Source organism: Impatiens glandulifera, chromosome 7 (genome assembly GCF_907164915.1).
Source record: "Impatiens glandulifera chromosome 7, dImpGla2.1, whole genome shotgun sequence".
In the NCBI taxonomy this organism is placed as follows: domain Eukaryota; kingdom Viridiplantae; phylum Streptophyta; class Magnoliopsida; order Ericales; family Balsaminaceae; genus Impatiens; species Impatiens glandulifera.
The window spans coordinates 1,438,905-1,464,739 of NC_061868.1; the positions used below are offsets into that span (position 1 = coordinate 1,438,905).

General features: G+C 28.5%; 1 protein-coding gene across 2 annotated transcripts; it reads left to right on the plus strand.

Annotated features, from left to right (window-relative positions):
- The first annotated feature begins 551 nt into the window (after positions 1 to 551).
- On the plus strand, positions 552 to 24,213 carry LOC124910254 (magnesium protoporphyrin IX methyltransferase, chloroplastic-like). Of its 2 annotated transcripts, XR_007096404.1 has the most exons (4): positions 552 to 750; positions 874 to 1,007; positions 19,987 to 20,100; positions 23,574 to 24,213. XR_007096404.1 is itself a non-coding variant. In XM_047450877.1 (3 exons), exons 2-3 carry the CDS (start codon positions 19,990 to 19,992, stop codon positions 23,799 to 23,801), a joined length of 339 nt encoding a protein of 112 aa, XP_047306833.1. In that variant the 5' UTR covers positions 880 to 1,007; positions 19,987 to 19,989; the 3' UTR covers positions 23,802 to 24,213. The 2 variants fall into 2 exon arrangements, 1 of the variants encoding a protein (XP_047306833.1); XM_047450877.1 differs by lacking the exon at positions 552 to 750 and having other exon boundaries at positions 880 to 1,007.
- The last annotated feature ends 1,622 nt before the right edge of the window (positions 24,214 to 25,835 follow it).

Genomic DNA, 25,835 nt, shown 5'->3' on the forward strand with positions numbered 1-25,835 from the left:
TTATCTTTTTTTTTATTTATTTCAAACTTTTCAACTATGATCCAACAATTAGATTGTACTAACTATTTCTCTTTTTTATTGTTTCTGCATAACTAATCAGAGATGAGAAATAAAAACTTTGAAAGGAAATTGCAATTGAGCTCTTTTCGTGTTTTCGTAAATTGCTTTGGCTGCGGCCTAACCGATAATACTCCACAATTTAGAAGAGATTAACCAATATATAAATTCACATGAGATTTAAGAGGTCTAAATTTAAAAAAAAAAAATAATAAAAAAAATCTTTCTAACTATTCTTAAATTTGTCATTTATCCAATTTAAAATTTTTCTTCAATTTAAAAAATGATTGTTATTTATTATAATTTTTAAATAACATTTTAAATCCAAATATTCAAACAGGAACAGGGTATTAGGGTTATTGTAAATTATAGATAATTTTATTTGAAAATTAGGTTATATTATATCAAACATAAATAACATCTAGAATTGCAGAGAGAGAAAACTACGCAGCCGCGGGAGGACTCCGTCAATGAAGAAGGTCATCCAATGGTGTTTGACGCTCGGATGACGGTTGAGGATTGATCTGGAGCGTCGCAAGGATGGTTTCTTGCGAAGAAAAACCCTGAGTTCGATCCGATGTGAGACGCGAGAGTCCTCCATCCGAGCCTAGAGGCCTTTGCTACAGATTGAAGGACCAGGAAATTTGGATGAAATTTCGAGACTTTCTTCTTCTTGGAGATATTGTTTTTCAGGTTTGTATTATTTTGATTAACTTATACCCAACAAATGACACTACTTGTACTATTTTGGTTTGTTTATGTATTGATGCAAATAAGCTAATTCCAAACAACCCCTAATTGTTAAATGTTGTTTAGGCAAAAGAGGAGCTTACAGACAGCAGCCAAGACAGTTAAGGATTTGGAAAGCATCTCCATTGAACAGATCTTGAGAGAGATTTAAACTCTCCGGGAATTCCTTTTCCCGCCTTCATTGCATTCTACAAACCTAGGTAAGATGTTGATTCAATTTCAGATGCTATTGATTTGCTAATTTGTATGAATTGGGATGAACTTCTAGTTATAGCTCAATGTTATAGTTCTAATTGTTTGATGAATTGCTTTTATTCTTGAGTTAGAATGTGTTTATTAACTGTTAGTTTCGCCCAAAATAGATTGATTGAATTGGATGTATTTGATGATGATTTGAATTGAATTGGAACATATTTTGAAAACAGAATTTCAAATTGCATTTTCCAGAATTAGGAAATGTTAAACTTGATGTTCTAGATTCATATTAATGCTTATCACGTACCGATCTATAGAAATGACTTCTCTTGCATGTCAATAAATATGATATTTATCTTATTAGGAAACTAGACAACGATATCTCTAAACCTTGAATGATCATGTAATTATTTGTTTGGGGAAGAGTTTTGTTAATTGGTGATCCATGGTTATGATGGAGACATTGATCAATTTTGAGATTAAGTTGATGGATTTTCTCATACTAGGTTTACTGCATGTCAATGTACATTCGTTTTTTAGAAGGTCAACTTTTTATTAGAACAAGAAAGAACACAATAAGCGTTCAATTATTACATAAACGATGGGGACACAAAAAAAAATAGGGAAAGAAGAACATAAAAAAGGTAAATAACAATGTGTATTCTACATACTACATGTACAAAATTCATTTCAATTAGATCAAATGTATTCATTTTAGACTTTATTTGTTTCTTTATCTCTTTATTAGTTTCACATTATTTTAATAATCTATTTTTTTTTCCTTATTTAGGTGTTCCATACTCTCCTAGTTTGGAATCAGCTTAAATGCCTAATTGTTGTGTATTTATGCAACCAGGAAATGATGAAGAAGAACACATTGAATTGATCGGAATGAAAGATACGACAGATTCTTGAGCTTCGTGAGCTTCGACAGCCATGCCTCGGCTCCAATGGACCCTACAAACTCTATGTAAGATGTTGATTCAATTTCAGCTAGAATTAATTAATCAGCTAATTTGTATGAATATAAATGAAAATCTAGTTTTAGTTCAATGCAATTGATTCTTTGATTGATGAATTGCTTCTATTCTTGAGTTTGAATGTGTTGATTAACTGGGTTGCTCTGTTCAAAATTGATTGATTGAATGGATGCATATGATGTTGATTTGATTTGCATTGGAGCAATATTTTGAAAACAGATTTTCATATTTCATTTTCCAAATTTAGGAAAATGATAAAATTCCTAGTAAATGCTTATCACATACCAATGTATAGAAATGACCTCTTTTGCATGAAAAGAAACACAGTATTTAACTTATTAACAAACTAGACAACGCTATGTCTAAACCTTGAATGACCAAGTCATTATTTTTCTTGAGAAAGACTTGTGTTAATTGGTAATCCATGGTTAAGATAGAGACATTAATCTATTTAGAGGTTAAACTGATCAATTTTCTCATACTTGTTTATGCTTCTCGTAGATGGGTCTTGTGACGTCAATTTTGAATTATAACAGATACTTTATAGTGTTTAGTCTTTCTTTTTCAAGTTTGTTGGTCAATCTTGTTTATTAATGAAGTTTTAATATTTAGAGAAAAAAAGACAATGAGGCATCCAGGACTCTAGGTTATAGGTCAACTTAAATGTTCTTTAAAACTAGTTTATAACTTAACTCCCATGTTCATTGACCTAATTAATTTTCCAGAACATAATAAATTCAGGTTCTAAGTCAGAAAGAAAATTGAAAGAATTTAGAAGAATAGAGAGAGCTTGAATAACATCATGAAACCAATTTCAGCCTATAGTTTGTCTGCAATCCTTTGAAGGACATCTCCTATCTTCTCTACAACTGCAACCAAGTCTTTATCCTGATTATTGTTTTTCTCTATTATGACATTGTTTGTTTCAAAATATGATTTTAGTGTGTTTTGGCTTTGACCAAGAACATTGATCAGCTCAGACTTCATATAAAGTTCTTGATTCCCATTCTAAGATAATTTTATTCTTTTACTTTCATTTTTTTACATACCTGAAACTTAAATACATGAAACTTAAAAGGCAAAATAACAATTACTTTATTCTCCTTTTTTCTAACTTTGAATTACTTCGGTTGATATATGCATCTGAATTATCAAAATAATAATTCTGCAACATAATGTAATGTATAAAGTTTAGAAACATTGTGGAAGCTAAACAATGTTTTCTAAATTTTCACAATTTTTCATTTGTACATTTCATCATGTCGTCGAATTGGTATTTTGGAAAATTAGATGCATATAAACCATGAATCACTAATAAGAAGCATTCTAATAAGTTTAAAATAAAATTTTCTTTTTTTACTTTCTAAATTTGAAGTTATAAAAAAGGTAATATCAAGAGGTATACAAAAAAAATGTTTATTCAAGAATGGGGATTAAGAATGAAATCTAGTCTCAATTGATTGAAATTATTGGTCATAGCCAAAACATAAGAAACAAATAATGTCTATAAAGAAAAATAAAGATCAAAATAATCATTTGGTTGATGTTTTCAACAAAATAGAAGATGTTATTGGAAGGATTACACACAAGCTCTAGGTTAAAATTGATTTCATTAAGTTATCCAATTCTTTGCTCTTCTAATGTTTTTCATTTTCATTTTTGACTTAAAATGTAAAATGCTTCTAGAAAATTAATTATGTTTAATGAATATGGTAGTTAAGTCATAATTTTTTTTGAAAGAACTTTTAAGTTTTCCAACATAATAACCTAAATGTGTCATAAATAAACAAGATTGTCGGACTCTCTTGACATTCCTAAACTCAATTCTACAATTCCGCATAACACCCTCATCCTACCCTTATTAGAAATCATCAAAACCAGTCCTCCTCTGCTCATAATATATTATGCAATCTAACCTCGCCGAACATCATCAACATAACCCAAACAAGAATAAATGCGTTCTAAGATGTGTCTTCCTTTGAGACTCTCATGTACACTCCGATTAGGCATTGGCGTCAACCTGTGAATTTCGGCGACAAGATTATCGAATTGGAAAGTAGAAACAACCCAAAGATAAAATAAATCTTGATGTACTCACAACATTCACCTAGGCCTCGCAGATATAAGACTGCTAACAAAGTAGTCCAAAAAACTTCAGCCACATTTTCACAAAATGGGACAATTCAATGATAAAATAGACACGATTGTGTGTGTGGGTTGATCCTAATCTAATCAACGAGGTCCATTTTGCATAAAAGTGAAGGAGGTAATACATTTTACATGCTCATTCTACTTGACATTGAAACCTCATTCCTTAATATCATCACAAGAGGAATTAAGTTTTATGCTTCCAATCATTTCGAAAGACATTGAAATACACCTTTTGATATCATTTCCCTCGTACATAGTTTGATTTTGGCATGTCAACATTAAGACTGAGATGGTACTGTATGATTAGAAGAAACGACTTTAAATGGATAAATTTGAATGTCAACGGACATTCATAAAATATTTTGATTTTTGGAATACAATACTTTCCTAGTTTGGAAGCCGCCTAAATTCCTAATTGTTTTGTATATTTGCAACCCGAACATGATTACTTTATCACCTGAAGATCATATTAAAATGATCTGAATTCCTAATTGTTTTGTATCTTTGCCACCAGAACCATGGGTTGGGTCTGCCCTAGCCCATGGGCTTGCTGGGTAAGTAGCCCATGGTCTTGCTGAGTTTACACCTGAGCCGACTCTGAACTAAATTCATACCCAATTCTAACTTCAAACCAAGAAGTGTTTCCAAATAGGTCCAAATTTATTGTTAGTTTGTGTAAGCTTAATTGAAACTCTCTACTACTACATATTATGACTTTGAATTGACGTAAAATTACCATATATGACATATCCTCGTCCATCATCATATTCTGAGTAGTGAATTCACTGTCATAACGATCTGCTGAATATTATTCGTAAAAATCTCATTTAAATAAGTAATGAATGTTGTGAAGTAGGAATATTAGAGTTAGATTGCAAAAATTGAGAAATGTGTGATATTTTTGATTCATTAAAAAATAAAACGAAGATATGCAACTAAATATTTGTTATTATAGGAGAACGGAATTTTATGACAAAGCTTTTATTGTGACGGATAAATAGCTTTAAGATGGCAACATTTATGATGAATAATATATTATTTATTTGAAAGCTAGGTTGTATATAAATAGAATTTTAGGGAGAGAAGGTTACTCAGCCGTGGTAGAATTTATGGTGAATGTCCGTGAAGAAGGTCATCCGACGGTGTTTGACACTAGGATGACGGTTGAGGGTTGATCTGGAGCGTTGCAACAACGATTTTTGCAAAGAAAAACCCTGAGTTCTTATGTGAGACGCGATATATGCATCCTTTCTCCATCTGAGCCTAGAGGCCTTTGATACCGATTGAAGGACCTTGAACAGATCTTGAGGCATTCTACTACTAATGTTGCCGAAAGAATACAATGTGTGAAGTGGCTTCTGAAATCCAGAAGACAGGCGATCTTCGTGAGCTTCAGCAGCAATGCCTCGGCACCAAAGGTACATACAAACCTAGGTAAGATGTTGATTCAATTCAGATGCTATTGATTAGCTAATTTGTATGAATTGGGATGAAATTATAGTTATAGTTCAATGTTATCGGTTTTTATTCTTTTGATGAAAGACTAATTGTTTGATGAATTGCTTTTATTCTTGTGTTAGAATGGGTTGATTAACTGATAGTTTCGTCCAAAATAGGTTGATTGAATGAAATGTATTTGATGATGATTTGAATTGAATTTGTACACTATTTTGAAAACAGAATTTCCAATTGCATTTTCCAGAATTAGGAAATGTTAAACTTGATGTTATAGATTCATATTAATGCTTATCATGTACCAATATATAGAAATAACTTCTTTTGCATGTCAATAAATGTGATATTTATCTTATCAGAAAACTATAAAATTCTTTGAGCCTTGAATAATTAAGTAATTATTTTCTTGAGGAAGGGTTTTGTTAATTAGTTATATCCATGGTTAAGATTGAGACATTGATCGATATTGGGATTAAGTTAATGTGTTTTCTCATACTTAGTTTCCTGCATCTCGTGGATAGGTCTTGTGACATAAATATTGGATATAACATACGCCTTATAGGGTTTTGTCTTTCTTTTTCAAATTGGTGCGACGATCTTGTTTATTATTGAAGTTATATTAGTTTGAAAGAAAAAAAAAAGAAGACAATCAGGTGTCTAGGCTATGATATTGGTCATCTTAAATGTTCTTTAAAACTAGTTTATGACTTGACTCCCATTATTATTTGACCTAATCAATCTTCCAGAATCATCTTAATTCAGTTTTTAAGTCAAAAAAGAAAATGAAAAACATTTAGAATAGCAAAGAAGTTTGAACAACATCATAAATGATAAAAAAAATCAATTTTAGCCTATAATTTGTCTGCAATCCTTTCAAGGGCATCTCCTATTTTGTTTAAAACAGCAATCACTTTATTATCTTCTTCATTCCCATTCTCGGACTCCATGTTGAGTTCTTCATTTTCATTCTCAGATAACCTTCTTTTTTTGCCTGACTTTTGAGATGTTGCTTCTTTTGGACAGTATGTTGGCTTATTCTTTTTCATACCTAAATCTGGAAAAATAAAAATAAGATATTTTATAACAGACTTGTTAGAATTTTTTTTTCACTTCGAATTACTTTAGTTGATATATGCATCTGAATTACCAAAATAACAATTCTTCAACATTATGTAATGTAAAAAGTTCAGTAAACATTGTGGAAGTTAAATGAAAAAGTTTCTTTTAAAGCATGCTCATATATCTTTTGTTACATTTGTTTATGAGATTTGGACTGAAAAAAATATAAAAGTGTTTGATAGGCCATGAAAAATGATTGTGACAGTGTGAATCAAAGCTTGATTGTGATGTGTTCCAATAATCAAAGTAAAAGCTAGTTTATATACACATCGAATCAATTTAATTCTAGGCTAAAAGTCTCATATTTAAACTCAAGTGTTGATTGGGAAAATCTGTAAGAATGACTTGCCTAACTTTGTTTTGGTTTAATTAAAGATTTCTTTCTTTCCATTTGTGTTACTCAATCAATTGCATAACTGTATATTTTGCTAGTCATTGTTGTATTTTCTAATGCCTTTTTCATTTATTAAAGTAATGCTCTGATTTTTCCAAAAAATAAATACAGTCCAGGAAACAAATTCTATAAGGATAACACCCCAACTTGTTTCGTTGAACAAGAAAAGTTCTTTAATAGAAATGATTTGATCTCAGAGTAGTTTGTCAATTCAATAAATCAATTTTGAGACTCCAATCCAAGTTCTTAGTTACTTGATTAGACAAATCATATCAATCTACTAATAAAGTCCTAATTCATTGAATTTTATCACAAATCTACTTATTTATACCACAAACAAAATAGATGTGAAAAGGAAAAATAAAAAAACACGTACTTGGTAGTTTCTTTGATGAATCATTTGTTGCAACTTGATTTAACGAAATTGCAGAGGCGCACCATGGATTTCCATCCAATACATCATAAACATCCTTATCAAAAAATTTCGGCAGCTTAATCAACTGTCTTTCTTTGGCTGTCATGTTCCAGAATGATTTATCCTCATCTTTCTTCACCGATTCTCTCATTTTAATCTTTCTGAAAAGTTCCATTAACCTACTCCACCTATTTTGGCATTGAATCGCTCCTCTTTTCATGCCATTCTTAGTGCAGAAGGATGAGATGACCTCCCATTTTGATGCAAGAATTACATTAGATCTCTGTTCTCCGTTTCTCCTCAGGTTTTCTTCCGCGAATTTACCCTCTATGAGCACATGGGTCTCTCTTATACTCCATTTGGGATGTTGTGGTCTTTTAGAAACTTCTGCAATCTCTTGAATCTCGACTTGTATTTCAGCACTGTGGTCTGTTGAATGAAGATTATTTGTCGGCGATTCATCCGTTTTTGACGCCATAGAAGGGTGAGTTCAAAACCCTAAGGTGTTTTTTATGAAATGAAAAAAGTTTAACAAAATTTGCATAAAAGATATTGAGTTTTTGGGTTTGAATGACCCTTTATTATTTATAATCTTTATTTTTTTTTATATCATTATCTTTTATAATCATTGTCATTCATATCTTATTTAGGTAAAAGTTATTTTTATAAATTTAATTATAAATTGATGTTTTGAAAATTATTAATTTTTTCAACTTTATAAATTTGCTTAATTTTACTTATTTCAATTTTATAAGAGTTAAGTTCTAAATTATTTTTCTTGGTTTAATCCCTTCAACAAATAATATAGTTGGAATTATCCCTATTTAATTTTAATTTTAATTTCATTCACAGTTCACTTCTAACCAAAATATATACTTATTTCAATTTTATAAGAGTTGAAGTTCTAAATTGATTTTCTTGGTTTAAGCCCTTTAACATATAATATAATTGAAATTACCCCATTTAATTTTAATTTTAATTTCATTCACAGTTCACTTCTAACCAAACACATTTTTTTTAAACAAATTCCAACTTGCCTTTCTTAATTACTCGGTAAGTTGTTTGGAATGTGTAGAGCATTTTTTACTGATATTAAGTTCAAGTGAAATGATTTATTTTTCACTATAGTGATTATTTTTGGCCTAGTTGGAGTTAGTTCTTTCTTTTACTTATATTTTTATAATAATGTTATTTTCTTTGTAAAAAATGTAAATATTTAGCTCCTATGAAAGTAGGCTTAATATATTATGGACATCTTTTTTTTATATTTTTTTTCCGTGATTTTACACACATTATACACATTACTTAAAAATAACTCGGCCACACAGGCAAGGCTGTCAAAATTGATAGTTTACGTAGAATCGTTAGCCAGTTGTAACTCGTAAAATCTAGAGTGTATATGAAATCGTAAAAGTTTAATTTGAAAAAATATTAGTTATATATTATTATTATTTATATATATAATTAAGTGTTTTATATTTAGCTAATTTTAAAATATTATATATTTTAATATAAAATTAATTAAAAATAATAATAAGTAAATAATACTATACAAAATTATATTTACAAAATTAATTATATTAATTTATTTATTTAAATAAATAATTACTTTATTTTTAAATTTAAAATATAAATTTGTTTTTTTAATAGTAAAATCGTAAAATCGAAAGTATTACTAAATTCGTAAAATCTTATTATCATAAATTTAAAATCGTAAGAGTTTACCGATTTAAGAGTTTACTTAAGATCAGACTCGTTAACCTAATGTGAAATTGTAAAATCGTAAGATTTAGAGTCAACTCGAAATTTTAACAATTTTGCACCCAGGGTACAAGTTATTTGAATGATTTTTTTTTCTTTTATTTTATTTCTTATTGTAACATGTGTGAACTTTGCTCAGTATTTGGTCATATTATTTATAAAATTAATCAAAGTATTTGAAGATGTTTTTTCTTTTATAGAGAAATAAACCGTGTGCCAAGGAGACCAATATAAAGTGGTGTGACAAGAAAAATAGTGACGAACTATTTTGGTTTTCATAATTTTTTTTTCAATTATGTAAAGATTTCTTAGTTCTCAATTTTTGTTACTCGATTTTTTTATATCTTTCTTTTTAAAATTTTTTAAATTGTTGTATTCATTTATTAAAATAAAGCTTTATTTTTTCAGAAAAAAAAAACTGTTCAAGAATCACCTGCCTACTGTGATTCTCTCTTTCTCTTCAAATCGAGATCTGTTTCTTTTTTTCCAAAATGAACCGCTTTTTCTAGAAAATAACCACCTCTGTTCTAACCAAATCAGTTAACTGATTTTTTTTGTTTTTTCAAAATGAACTAACCCCTCTTTGAAATAACCGTTCCGCCTTTTAGTTTGAAGGAAAAAGTTGGAAATAAAAAAATCCCTCCTCCTTTATTCCTAAAAAAAATCTCCTTGACACGGGTTGACTCGCTGGTTACGAATCGACTCGCCGATTTGACTCATTTTCCAGTTTTTCGCCATTTTGAATATCCTCTGTAGATAATTGCAAACAGAAATATTATATTCAAAATTAATAATTTTTCAAAACGAAGGATTTGAACGGGTTATAAGTTCTAGAAATCGAGTCGTTCTGAAAAATGATGTTTTGACCCATATACAAGCTCCGAAATGACCCTTCTGTACATTTTCTCTAACAACAATATTATACTCAAACTTCACCTTTTTTCGTTCCGGTCATTTTGAAAGTACCGGCACTCGTGACTTAAGTATTTTTGAAATTCAACGTTTAAACTATTGTTTTCAGATTGGTTTTCAAAATACATTTTTATGTTTTTTTTTCACTACCCAATAAACAAGTATGGGCATTATATTAGACCGGGATATTTATTTGATACACAAGGTATAAAAATAGGGTGTACAACTATGAAATCATATTTAATGTTTATAAAATGAGTTTCATCTAATGAGAAAAATCAAATCAAACAATAACAAATATTAAATTATAATAAAAAATTAATTTATAATAAAGTCTTACTAGCTGGTGGTCTTGGTGTAGACTAATTTGGTGCAAAAGGAATATTCATATTTCCTCAAGAGGATAACACCATGCATTCCAATTATAATATTTATTATTATTCTCTAATGATATTTGTCCACATAATAATTGGTATTATAAGGAGACTCAATTATAAGGCAGTGGTAGTGGTAGTGGTGGTGACGATGTTGGTCGCCAAGGAGTTTGTGAAGACCGACGAGAAAACTAGTTCTTGTGATCTGTGAAAGGAATCCTCCGGCGTTGGTTATTTACAATAAGTCTTCGGTTCTGATTATTGGCAAAAAGGCCTTGTGAGATACTGATTATTATTCGTCTAAGAACCTAAATAAAGATTAATATATGAACTTACAAAATCAACTTAACAATAATAAAGCAAAATAATTTAAAAAAGAGTTTAACCTAATAGGGAATAGGAATAGGCTAGACTATTAGACTTCTTATTTAACATATATTTGCATCTAATTAACTATTCTCAAATGCTATTATGATCCAAGGAGAACCTTTTGCACCATTTCAAAGAAATACCTTGTTAAGGAAGTTTAGATAACAACCTTGAACTTTAACATTTTATACTTTATCCTATTTAATAAGGTGAGAATGGAGACTCAAACAAACCTTAGAGAAAGTTATAAAAGTACTCCATAAACAAATAGAAAACGGATAAACAAAAGAAATCAACTAAACCAAGTTTTAGTTGGTTGCCATTTATTGCCAATCCTGATCGGTTTGGTTGGATATTTTAGCTTAAAAATGGATGGTTTAACTAACCATCGTTTATATAAATTTTTATGTTTAATAAATTAAAAGTTACAGATTTTGGTAAAATCTATTTAGGTTAGAGTTTGAATTTTGAAAACTTTATACATATATTATTTAAGAAATTAGGTAACTTTTTTTATTTAGAATTTAACTAAATTATTTTAAGAAAAAATAAAATCAAGGCTGGATTTAGGTTTGGAAAAAATAAAATTATTTAGAAATTATTTTTTTAAATATTTTATTATAATATTAATTTAAACTAAATAACGATTCTAAAAATATGGTAAGTGTATATTAATAAATTAATTAAATAAATAAAACTCAAGTGTTTCCACTAATTGATAGTTCTAAATATATATAGTTCTAAATATATATAGTTATATATATATATATATATATATATATATATATATGATATGATAAACATTTAAATAATTTGTGAAATTGTTATAAATCATTTATATAAGGTAAATCTATTTAATAATGAAATTAATGAAAAAAATAATTCATAATAAAATAATTAAAAAATAATAAATGGAATTAAAATTAATATTTAATGTGTCCCTTTTTTTTGTTTTTATTTATTTAAATGTGAACTAGTTTATTTATTCAACTATTTAATAATATTGAATAAATAATATTTTAAATACAAATTTGTTTAAATTTAAATAGTTTTGAATAAAAATGATATAAACGAGAGTTTAAACTTTTTTTTATTAATTATTTATGCAAAATGATAAAATGAGAGTTTTATTCCTTAAAAACGGCATGACACACTAAAACAACCCAACTTTAAGGTTAAAATCTAAAATCCAAACAACACATTCAACCTAGTGTATAGATTTTGACATTAATGTTTGTTTTAGTGTGTCATGTCATATGTCATGTTGTTTTAGTGTCTCTTATTGTTTTAGTGTGTGATGCCATTGTGCCATTTTTTAATGATTTTTTTCTCACATTTTTGTAATGCTTTCTTGGTTAATGAATAAATCTTTCATTCATATCCATTTGCAAAATAATAATAATAAAATATTTAATTATTTGATATTATTTTTATATTCATATCCATTTTTCTCTCAACTAATCTATTTCTTAGTTTTATTTATATAGTTATTTTATTTTATAGTTTTTTTTAATATTTAACTTGGAATTAAGATTTATTTTTCAACCAAACACTTCAAAATCTTAGGTACTTTAATATTTGATTTTTGTATGTTTTATAAGTGGATAAAATATATTTCAGTTTATACTAGGCATTTTTATATATGTAATACATATGATTGAATATAAAACTAATTTAAAAAATATATAAAACAAATAGGAGCTATTTTTTAGAAGTTACTAAACAAATTAATATTTTTTTATTATTTTGAAACTATCTCCTGATATATTGTAGCCGAAATATAATTTAAATTAATATATATTATTATTTAACTATTTTTTATAAATAAAATTTTACCTATTCAAAACTATTTAAATTTAAATTCATTTTATTAAATTTTAATTAATTTATTATTAATTTTTTTCATTAATTAGATTTACCTTATATAAATGATTTAAAAATATATATATTATATTTATTAATATATATATAAAACTTTCAAAAATCAAACTCAAACATAAATAGATTTCGGTAAAATCTGGTAACTTTTAATTTATTAAACATTAATATATATATATATATATATATATATATATATATATATATATATATATATATATATATATATATATAATCATTTGGTTAAACAACCCCATTTTTTAAGTTAAAACTATCCACTGTCCAATCAAAACCGGTGGTCAGGTTGGCAATAAATGTCAACCAACAAAAACTCTGTTAGGTCAATGTTTTTTGTTTGTCCATTTTTCGATTTTGTTTATCCTCTAAGTTTGTTTGAGTCTCCATTTTCACCTGATTATATATGATGAAGTATAAAATTTTAAGGATCAAGGTTGTTTGAACATTATCTAAGTTTTTTTTAATAAGGTCATACTTTTAATATGGTGCAAAAGGTTCTCCTTGGAACATAATAACATTTAGGAGTCGTTAATTAGATGCAAATATATGTCAGATTGGTCGGGTGGCTCACTATTTAAGAATTCTAATCGTCTCGTCTCGTCTGTTGTAACATATAAGACGGAATTTTGTTTAGTGGAAGATCGAGTCCATGTTTGGTATGACTTATAGGAGGACACTTAGTGTGAAAAAGTCTTATTTGGCAAGTTTATTCTCGAGTTGATCACATACATTGCTATATGTAAGGAGACCACCATATGTGAGATATTTTATATTCGATGATCAACGTTAGAATTGAGGTGGAATCAAGCCCACCCTAAAAAATAAAAATATTTACATTACAAATGCGGATACCAACTGAAACATCCCTACTCATATACTATAACTAATATTCAAACATTTAGATCTACTAACATTGATATCTTTAGCAGAAGCCATAAAATACTGGTCATGTTTAGCATATAATTCATATATACATGTTTCTCAATACAGCCAAACGAAGCTACAACAAAGTAAGCTAAACTCCACAACTATCATGATTCTATACAAGTCTTATATACATTTGCTATTTAGACATCCAAGTAAAGATCACAAAAATATAAGCAAAGTGAATAAACAAAAAGACAAGTTAAGCCCATCGGTCTTGGTCCTTCTTTCCACACTCATCCCATCAGATTGCTCCCCTGCAAGACCCATCAGATACCTATTCAAAACTATTTAAATTTAAATTCATTTTATTAAATTTTAATTAATTTACTATTAGTTTTTTTCATTAATTAGATTTACCTTATATAAATGATTTAAAAATATGTAAATTATATTTATTAATATATATATAAAGCTTTCAAAAATCAAACTCAAACATAAATAGATTTTGGTAAAATCTTATAACTTTTAATTTATTAAACATTAATATATATATATATAAATAAATATATAAATAAATAAATAAATGATCATTTGGTTAAACCATCCATTTTTTTAGTTAAAACTATCCACTATCCAATCAAAACCGATGGTCAGGTTGGCAATAAATGACAACCAACAAAAACTCTGTTAGGTCAATGATTTTTGTTTGTCCATTTTTCGATTTTGTTTATCCTTTAAGGTTTGTTTGAGTCTCCATTTTCACCTGATTTGATATGATGAAGTATAAAATGTTAAGGATCAAGGTTGTTTGAACATTATCTAAGTTTTTTTTAACAAGATCATACTTTTAAAATGGCGCAAAAGGTTCTCCTTGGAACATAATAACATTTAGGAGTCGTTAATTAGATGCAAATATATGTCAGATTGGTCGGGTGGTTCACTATTTAAGAATTCTAATCGTCTCGTCTGTTGTAACATATAAGACGAAATTTTATTTAGTGGAAGATCGAGTCCATATTTGGTATGACTTATAGGAGGACACTTAGTGTGAAAAAGTCTTATTTGGCAAGTTTATTCTCGAGTTGATCACATACATTGCTATATGTAAGGAGACCACCATATGTGAGATATTTTACATTCGATTCAATAATTTTACTAACCGAATAAGATGTGTTAGAAAGTTTACGTTGATGGTGAGAAGTGGAAGATCAACATTAGATTTGAAGTGGTATCAAGCCCACCCTGAAAAAATAAAAATATTTACATTATAAATGCGGATACCAACTGAAACATCCCTACTCATACACTATCACTAATATTCAAACACTTAGATCTACTAACATTGATATCTTTAACAGAAGCCATAAAATACTGGTCATGTTTAACATAAAATTCATATATACATGTTTCTCAATACAGCTAAAAGAAACTACAACAAAGTAAGCTAAACTCCACAACTATCATGATTCTATACAAGTCTTATATACATTTGCTATTTAGACATCCAAGTAAAGACCACAAAAATATAAGCAAAGTGAATAAACAAAAAGACAAGTTAAGCCCATCGGTCTTGGTCCTTCTTTCCACACTCATCCCATCAGATTGCTCCCCTGCAAGATCCAATCCTTCAAGTGTATAATAACTACGCTTGTGTGACAATCCCTTGTTTTTAAAAATTTAATTCACTATTTATTTTTCTAATTCTAAAAATATACCAAGTAGTACGCTAATCTATCAGTTTCATTAATAATTTTGCCAACAGAATTTCAAGCCCATCACAATTTCAATTCATGGAACCATCCATGATGATGGGTCACTCGACATTGAGATTGTTGAATTTGTGGAGTGATAAGGTGTCTATGGCTCTCGTGGATGAAAGGATATAAATTTGTTGAGGTGGGTCATTGTTACATTCTTTTTGAAAATGTTGTAATGTCTTAGTTAAATTGGGTGAACTTGTAGTATTTTAAAGCTTCGATCAAGATATCCTTCTTTAGCCAAAGTACTACCCATCCTTTTCATCATGGTCTCACACCCATCTACTAAGTTTCACCTTACCATAATAAATTAATTTGATCATTTGACGGTTGTTGGTAAGCATGTCTTGGGACGGTTAGGGTAGTGTGTTTAAGGAAACATTGAGCTATTATTCTTGTAATCTGAGAAACATTTAACGACAAAAGTCATCATTTGTGATATATTTGTAGCGTCATTATTATGACATTAGAAGAGGTTAGTATTATGATTCATGTGAACTCGGATGAAAACCAATATTTTTTTTGAAGACCTCCTAGCTTGATGACTTTTACGTTTGCGTGTTTAGTCCTTACTTGTGGGGGCTCAGATCTGCTGTTGCAGATTTGGTGCTCCACCCTACACCACCTTCACAAAAATGGTTATTTTATATAAGTCAAAATTAATGAAGAGAGAATGAAAAGTCAATATATATTTTAAAGGTGGTGTAGGGTGGAACACCAAATCTGCAACAACAGATCTGGGGTGTACTTGTGGTCCATTTGTTCAACATACACCACTTTTGTAAGTTTATTGGTTATGTTTATCTCATAAAAGTCAGGTTTTATAATGACCATATTCAACCTAATATGTCATTTTCACGTGCTCATATTCATTAAATATGTATGAATGTTTTAAGAAAAAAAGTTAATAATATTTATGATGTGTGTAAAATCAAAAATAGAAAGAAAAACAATACATTTGAAAATAACTAAATTCATTTGAAAATATTTGCAAATATATTCGGAACTATAAGAAGTAGCTCATATACATCCAGAATAAGTCTATTCGGGCAAATCTGTATTTAAGTTCATTGGTGAATCAATAATTTTTATAATTAATTTGTGTAAGCCTAATTGAAACTCTTACTATTGCAGATTATGACTTTGAATTGATGTAAATTTATTATCTGTATCCTCGTTCATCATATTCGATGTTTTTGTATGTAATGATTGTTATCAAGTAGGAATAGTTGATCGAGATTGTAAAAATTTATGAAGACTTGATATTTTTTATTAATGAACAAATAAAATAAAGATACGTTAGTATAGTAAAACGGAATTTTATGACGACGCTTTTATTTGTGATGGATACATTCCTATAACCTTTAAAGCGACAACTATTATTGTGAATATTAAATTATATATTTGAAAACTAGGTTACATAAAATAGTTAATAACTCGACCGAAAAAAATACAAGATTTCACTCCCTCTCTCCATTGAATAGATCTTGAGGTACATAGTGATAGAGATTTAAACTCTCCGAGAATTCATTTTACTTCAATTCTTATTCTTTGATTTGGTTTGAACCTCGATGTGGAGCTTTTCATTCGAGACATCCTTCTTTTTTTGGGAAATGACTTATTGTTATTTAATTAAAATCCTAAAAGGGAAGAGAGATACAAGAGTTTTGAAATTAAGACAAAACATACCTTTGTCCTAATTTTGAAAATAAACAAATCTATGAATTAAAAGGAAATAACAAGTTCAACAATTAGAAAAATACAGCAAACAAAAACAAGAACAATTTTTTTTAAAAAAAAAATTGGAACATCATGAGTACCCAACAACCATCAAGCAAGCATCCATTTATATCTCACTTTAAATATTGCGTTCTTTGTGATTTTATCAAACAAAATCCTCCATCTTTGACAAAGTTCCCAATTCTCAATAGTGATTGATGTTCTTCTCTATGTGTTAATAAGAGATAGACCACCAACAACAATATCATTCCATACTTGGTCTTCATTTCTTGTTCTAGAGAAAACTGTAGCATTTCTCTCCATCCAAAATATACACAAGACATCCTTAAAAGCATTTGAATAAATTGGACTTAAATGAGTTTCCTTTAGTCTTTGAAAGCACCAAATTTATAATACCACTTCAATCAACTAAGTGAGTTTATAAGCTCAAATTGTCGACTAACTTACCCAAAGAACTTTAGTGAACTTACATTAACTAAATAAATGAGAAATCGACTCATCGCAATATATGCATAGGACACAACTAGTGTTAGAGATGATCATGAACCTGCTCAATCGATCTCTAGTCATCAACCTACCTCTATAAACCAACCAAAATAATCTGATGTCGATGTATGATCCTAGAAGACCATACGATGTGATACCACTAAACAATTTGCTCTTTAGAGCGAATACACTGCCATACCGAACTAGAATTAAATTTGTTATTGATTTCAACCTTCCATTCATGCACATTGGCCCTTTTGGAAAGTTTATACGGTTGACAGTCTGAATGATTCTTGTCCCATCCGAATTTTACCTTAGAATATAATTGCATTAGACTTCCATAACATCATGCACAGTAGTCAGTTGCTGCTCTCTTCTTATTCTAATGTTTCTGACTTGATAACTCATAAGAAGGGAGGCTCCTTTGAACCACGGATCATGCCAGAATAGAGCGTTTCTTCGATCGTCGAATTTGACTTGTTATAACATTCCCACACTTTGTTTCAGTAATTTTTTTTAGTGACCAAGGTCTTCAGTAAAAAATTAATTTGAGATTTAAGGAGACCTAAATTTGACAAAATCCATAATATTATTAAATTTTTATTTATCCCATTTAAAATTCAGTTTAAGAGAAAGATGGTCAAACAATTTTTTTTTTATCAAGATATCCAATGGGTATTGGGGTTAATGTGAATTATTAATAACTTATTTATAAATTAGGTTATATCTAATTATAGGAAAACTCCGGTCCGCAAATAGATATCAATTAGGTTTTCACTCTCTCTAGAATTGTAGAAAGAGAAAACTGCGCAGCCGCGGGAGGACGCTGTCCGTGAAGAAGCTCATCCGATGGCGTTTGACGCTCGAATGACGGTTGAGGGTGATCTGGAGCGTTGCAACGATGGTTTCTTGCGAGGATAAACCCTGAGTTCGATCCGATGTGATACGCGAGAGTTTTCCATCCGAGCCTAGAAGCCTTTCGATGTGGAGCTCCAGTGATCTTTCGAGACTTTCTTCTTCTTGGAGATATTGTTTTTCAGGTTTGTATTGCCTGTTCTATTCATTTTGATTAACTTATACCCAACAAATGACACTACTTGTACTATTTTGGTTTGTTTATGTATTGATGCAAATAAGCTAATTCCAAACAACCCATAATTGTTAAATGTTGTTTAGGAAAAAGAGGAGCTTATAGACAGAAGCCAAGACAGTCTTTCAGTAGCTCTCCAAAATTTCAAGTCAAGGATTTGGAAAGCATCTCCATTTTAAACTCTCCGGGAATTCCTTTTCCCGCCATCATTGCATTCTACTGCTATTGTTGCCGAAAGCTAGATGACATGCGATCTTCGTGAGCTTCAGCAGCTAGGTAAGATGTTGATAAAATTTCAGATGCTATTGATTTGCTAATTTGTATGAATTGAGATTAAATTCTTGTTTTAGCTAATTGTTTTAGCTAATTGAGATTAAAATTTCAATGTTTTCAGTTTTTTATTATTTTGATGAAAGACTAATTGTTTGATGAATTGCTTTTATTTTGAGTTGGAATGTGTTGATTAACTGTTTATTTCGCCCAAAATAGATTGATTGAATGGAATGTATTTGATGATGATTTGAATTGAATTAGAACATATTTTGAAAACAGAATTTCAAATTGCATTTTCCAGAATTTGGAACTTGATGTTCTCGATTCATATTAATGTTTATCACGTATCAATCTATAGAAATAACTTCTCTTGCATGTCAATGATATTTTTTTGGGGAAAACGACTAATAAATATGATATTTATCTTATTAGAAAACTAGACAACGATATCTCTAAACCTTGAATGATTAAGTAATTATTTGTTTGGGGAAGAGTTTTGTTAATTGGTGATCCATGGTTAAGATGGAGACATTGATCAATTTTGGGATTAAGTTGATGGATTTCTCATACTAGGTTTCCTGCATGACAATGTTCATTCTTTTAATTCTTTAGAAGGACAACTTTTTATTAGAACAAGATGGAACACAATAAGCGTTCAATTATTACATAAAGCGATGGGAACACAAAAAAAAAATAGGGAAAGAAGAACATAAAAAAGGTAAATAACAATGTGTATTCTACATACTACATGTACAAAATTCATTTCAATTAGATCAAATGTATTCATTTTAGACTTTATTTGTTTCTTTATCTCTTTATTAGTTTCAAATTATTTTAATAATACATTTTTTTCCTTATTTAGATGTTCCTGACTAACATTAGATACAATACTTTCCTAGTTTAGAAGCAGCCTAAATGCTTAATTGTGTATATTTTTGCAACCAGGAAATGATGAAGAAAATCACACTGAAAAGATCTGAAGGAAAGATATGTCAGATTCTTGAGCTTCATGAGCTTCAACCACCACGCCTCAGCTCCAATGGACCCTACAAACCCCATGTAAGATGTTGATTCAATATAATTAATCAGCTAATTTGTATGGATTTAAATGAAAATCTTGTTTTAGTTCAGTGTAATTGATTTCTAATTATTTGATTGATAAATTGCTGCTATTCTTGAGTTTGAATATGTTGATTAACTTGCTTGATTTGTCTAAAATTGATTGATTACATGGATGCATATAATGTTGATTTGAATTTATTAATTAGTACTTGAGATTAAATATGATACTTTTAGCCTAGAGTGAATTTGATTCTCAGTGTATATATAACAACTTTTACACTAATTATTGGAGCACTGCACAATTAAGTTTTCATTCACATTATCATTTTCATTTTTTTTGTTCTATCAAACACTTTCACATTTCTTTCAGTACAAATATCATAAACAAATATAACGTGTATATGAGAATGTTTTAGAAGATACTCTTTAATTTAATTTTTACAATGTTTCCTAAACTTTATACATTGCATTATGTTGTAGAATTTCTATTTTAGTACTTCAGATGCATATATAAACTCAAATAATTCAAAGTATAATAAAAGAAAAAGCATTCTAACAAGTTTGTAATAAAAAAAATTATTTTTCTTTTACAGTTTAAGGTATGAAAAAGAATAAACTAATAAACTGTCCAAAATGAATAGAATCTCATGAGGCATGCAAAAGAATTATGTTATTTGAGAATGTGAGTGAATAATTCAACATGATGTTCGATTTGATCAATGGTCTTTGTCAAAACCAAAACACACTCACTGAAATCACATTTTGAAGCAAACAATCTCTTTAAAGAAAAATAATGAAAATGATAAAATCTTGTCTGCAATCCTTCCAAGGGCATCTCCTATTTTGTTTAAAGCAACAACCAAGCTGTTATCCTATTCATTTTTTTTTCATTATTTGCTTCAAAATGTGATTTCAGTGTCTTTGATTTGACCAAGACCATTGATACTCTCAGACTCCATGTTGAGTTCTTCATTCTCATTCTCAAATAACCTTATTTTTTTTAATGCCTCCTGAGATGTTGCTTCTTTTGGACAGTATATTGGCTTATTCTTTTTCATACCTAAATCTGAAAAAACAAATATTTTATTACAGATTTGTTAGAATGTTTCTTCTTTTGTTAACTTTCAATTATTTTAGTTGATATATGCATCTTAATTATTAAAATAACAATTTTGCAATATTAAACAATTTATAAAGTTTAATAAACATTGTGAAAGCTAAATGAAAGAGTCTCTTCCAAAGCATGATCATATTCTCTTTTGTTGCATTTTTTTTTGAGATTTAAACCGAAAAAATATATAAGTGTTTGATAAAGAATGAAAAATTAATGTGACAGTGTGAATCAAAACTTGATTGTGAAGTGTTACAATAATTAAAGTTAAAGCGGATATATATACCAATAGAATCAAGTTAAGTTAACTCTAGGCTAAAAGTCTCATATTTAAACTCAAGTATTGATTGAGAAAATTGGAAAGAATGACTTGCCTAACTTTGTTTTGGTTTCATTAACTTGTTTTCCGTTTCAAATAGGTTAAGATTTCTTGATTTTCATTTGTGTGACTCTGTCAATTGTATAACTGTATATTTTGCTAGTCATTGTTGCATTTTCTAATACCTTTTTCATTTATTAAAGTAATGCTATGATTTTCCAAAAAATAAATACATCTCAGGAAACAAATAGGTTTAAATCTCTTTCTTTCTATTTATCTTTCTACTTTGTTTGTCAAAGTATTTTTCATTGCTCTTTTCATTTATCAAAGTGGTTCTCTGATTTTTCAAAACTAAAATAGTTCCGGACTCTCTAATCTTTATCCATTATGATTTTTCATTAATAATATTTGTCACTTATTTTGTTTGCTTAGTTTGTGAAAAACATATGCCGTTATACATAGCATCACAATTGTTCAGTATAACAAAAATAAAGTTCTTTAACATAAATTATTAGATCTTGAAGTTGTTATGTTAATTCAATAAATCAATCTTTATACTCCTTTTCAAATTCTTAGTTAATACGACTAGATGAATTTTATCAATTTACTAATTACTTCCTAATTCATTAGTTGATTGTATCATTAACAAATTAGTTTATTTATTTATTTATTTCGTCGAATTTATTAAGAATCAACTTATTTATGGAAGAAACAAAATATATGAGAAAATGATAAACTTTTTGTAAGAAAACACGCACTTGGTAATTTATTTGATGAATCATTTGTTACAACTTGATTTAAAGGATTTGCAAAAAAACACCATGGATTTTCATCTAATACATCATAAACTTCCTTATAAAAAAATAACGGCAACTTAATCAACTTTCACTCTTTGGCTGTCATATTCCAAAATGATTTATCCTCCTCTTTTCTTCACCAATTCACCTCACTTTTATCTTTCTGAAAAAATGATTACCTATATTTTTATAATAATGTAAATATGTAGCTTACTACTTGTGATTTTGCATAAAGAGTATTTTTCCTATTTTTCACTTTGGTTTATTAGTTAAGAAACGATCATCATAGTATATCACCATCAACTTGTTTTATAGTACAAGAAAAAGAACTTAAACAAAAATTATTAGACAAGTTTCTGAAAGAGTTCATCCAATTTAATAAATAAAGTTTTGACTCCAAACAAAAGTTCTTAGTATCCAAGTAGTTCTAATTTTTTGATTGTATAATTAACAAATTACTTTTACTGTTTAAATAATTTTTAATAAATTTAACATTAATCTACTTATTTATGTTGCAATCAAATCAAAATAGATGACACAAAAGTAGAAACATATTTTTAAGATGGAAAACACATACTTTTGTTGGATCGTCGGTTGCAATTTGTATCTATTTTGTTGGATTCTCACCGTTTGTATCATCTTCATCTTCCTAATGATCATATGTTGCTTCCAAACTTGTTCAATGTAATTGAGGGTGCCACAAAATGACTTTCCATTCAATGGAATCATAAACTTTCTTATCAAAAAATTCGGCAATTTCACCTTTTCTATTGGTTGCTGTCATATTCCAGAATGATTTAGCCTCTTCATTTATTATCAATTTTTTGTTTTATTTCTTGAAAACTAAAATTATCTTATTCCATCTTTTCTAGCATTGAGCTGCTTTAATTTTCATGACATTCTTTTGCAGATGGATGAAACGACTTCCCATTTTGGTTCAGTCTGATTTGATGCAGAAAATGTATTAAAATTATGTTATTTCTTTTTCTTCGGACTTTCTGTCATGTTTTTACCCTGTATGAACATAAGGATCTCTGTTATACTCCATTTGGGATGTCGTACATTTTAGTAATTTTCGCAATCTCTTCCTTCTCTTCTTATAACTCTACTCTTTGATTTATTGAATGCACATCATTGGTCATCGATTCAACTAATTAAAGAGTTAAGTTACAAGAAAAGATTGAAGATACTAAAATGCAAATAAGCTAATTCCAAACAACCCTTATTTGTAAATGTTGTTTAGGCAAAAGAGGAGCTTGTAGACAGCAGCCAGGACAGTCCTTCAGTAGCTCCGGTTCTTCCAAAATTTCAAGTGAAGGATTTGGAGAGCTTAGATGGGAAGTATGACACGGTGGTGTGTTTGGATGTATTAATACACTATCCACAAAACAAAGCAGATGGAATGATTGCTCATCTTGCTTCATTAGCAGAGAATCGGTTAATTCTAAGCTTTGCACCAAAAACGTACTAGGGTTGAAAAGGATTGGAGAATTGTTCCCTGGACCTTCTAAGGCAACTAGGGTTTATCTTCATTCAGAGGCTATGTTGAAGCAGCATTGAAGAAGGTAGGATGGAAAATAAGGAAGAAAGGCTTAATCACTACACAATTTTATTTTGCAAGGCTAGTTGAGGCTGTTCCTGTTTCTACTGCTGGTTAGTTATTGAAGGCTGTGGCACAAACTCACTAATTTGCGGTTTCATGAAATCATGTTTGTAGAATCGTGCTAGATATAGGTATGTTATATAGTTAAATTTTTGCTGTAAGAATGACCAGAATTCTCACTTTCCACTATCCTTTGTTTTGAATAGTCGGTTGTGTTTGTATTGTTTGATGTCGTTTCGCAGATCTCGACGACTTTAATTTTAAGGTAAATTTGTTGTAAGAATGTTGATTTTCATTCATGCCAATATTTTAGAAAACATTAAAATTTTAATCATGAACGATTTTACATTTAATCTCAAGAAACAACCGTTGTGTTAGGTTTTACTTATATTATACTAGTAAAGGCTTTTTTTTATAGTCATTGATGGGCTAAAATAGCCCAAAATAAAATTTAGACCTCTTTATTTAATTAAAATCTTCAACAATAATATAATAATTAAATTAATCTTTTATAAAAAAAAAATTACAAAATACATAATCTTTCAATTTTTATCAACATAATTGAAAATTCTATTAATCTCTAAATGTTGAGTTAATATCATTTTCGAGAAGGTAAATCAATAATTTTCTCTCATTTATATTGTATCTAAGTAAAAGTTAAACTAATTATCATTTACAATAATATTAATCATACTTAATTTTTTTATTGATTATGTATTAAATAAAATTTGAATTAATTATTTAAAAATATGAGAGAAATAAATAAAATTAGTATTATATTAGGGATGTTTATGGTTGGTGAATATACTTGTATATATTCTGTCTATAAAAAAAAACATATTCTAGTTATTTTGTTCAATTTTATACTATAAAAAACAAATATATATATATATATATATAATATTTTTAAAAAATATAAAACTTTTCTATATAATCAAATTCAGGAAGAAAAATTAAGGATATTATCCGTATAGGAATAATACCTTACCACAAAATATCAAAAATGTCAATTTTTGGGTATACCAAAATTGTTTGGTAAATATATAATACCCGAGTATTGTTACTTATCAAATTTTTTAAAATTGAGGACATATCAGATTAAATGGTGATTAATGAATTAACCAATCTTAATAGATTTATTTTTTTCTTTGAACATATTTTAAACTAAACTTCCAAGTATTCTTCTTTTTAAATATATTTCGATATTAATTCATTACATAAACATAAATGTAAACATGAAAATTTGACATACCATAATTTATAATAATATTTTTAATTTTTAATTCATAATAATTTAAAGAGGAGGTTAAGAGTGAATTATGATTAATTATTATGATAATTAAATTCTAAATAGGAAAATTAATTAAAAAATAAAAATAATTTATGGTTAAAATATTGTATTTATTACCCGAAATAAACCCAAAAAGGTGTTGAAATAATTTAATTCGGGTTTTAAACATAAATTATGTATAATTTATGGCTTAAAACAATTAAAAAATACTCAAAATAAAATAAATAAACATAATTTTTATTATGTTGTTAAAAACATTTGTGTGTATTATTTTGGTGAAGAAAAACGAAAGAAATGGTTAAAAATTCAATTTCAAATAATATTTTATTAAAAATATAAACTGATAATTCTATGTGCCAGAAATTATGTTTAAAATTTGTTGTAGGATCCGTGGTCATCAGATAAGCGCCTGAGCTTCATCCAACGCGCCAGAACTGAGGACCGAGACTAGGACCGATGTTCTTGAGTTAGGACTGAGCCCTAGGACCGGTGTTCTTGAGCAAGGACCGGTGAATCTGACCGAGGATTCTAACATAGGACTGAGAGGTCTAACCTGGGACCGAGCCTCCCAAGACCCACGATCAAGAAATCTAGACTTGGGACCGAGCATC

Coding starts and splice junctions, on each gene's coding strand:
- LOC124910254 (XM_047450877.1), top strand. CDS start 19,990: ATGATGAAGAAAATCACACTGAAAAGATCTGAAGGAAAGATATGTCAG. Junction 20,101..23,573: donor ATGGACCCTACAAACCCCAT/GTAAGATGTTGA, acceptor AATGTTGTTTAG/GCAAAAGAGGAGCTTGTAGA.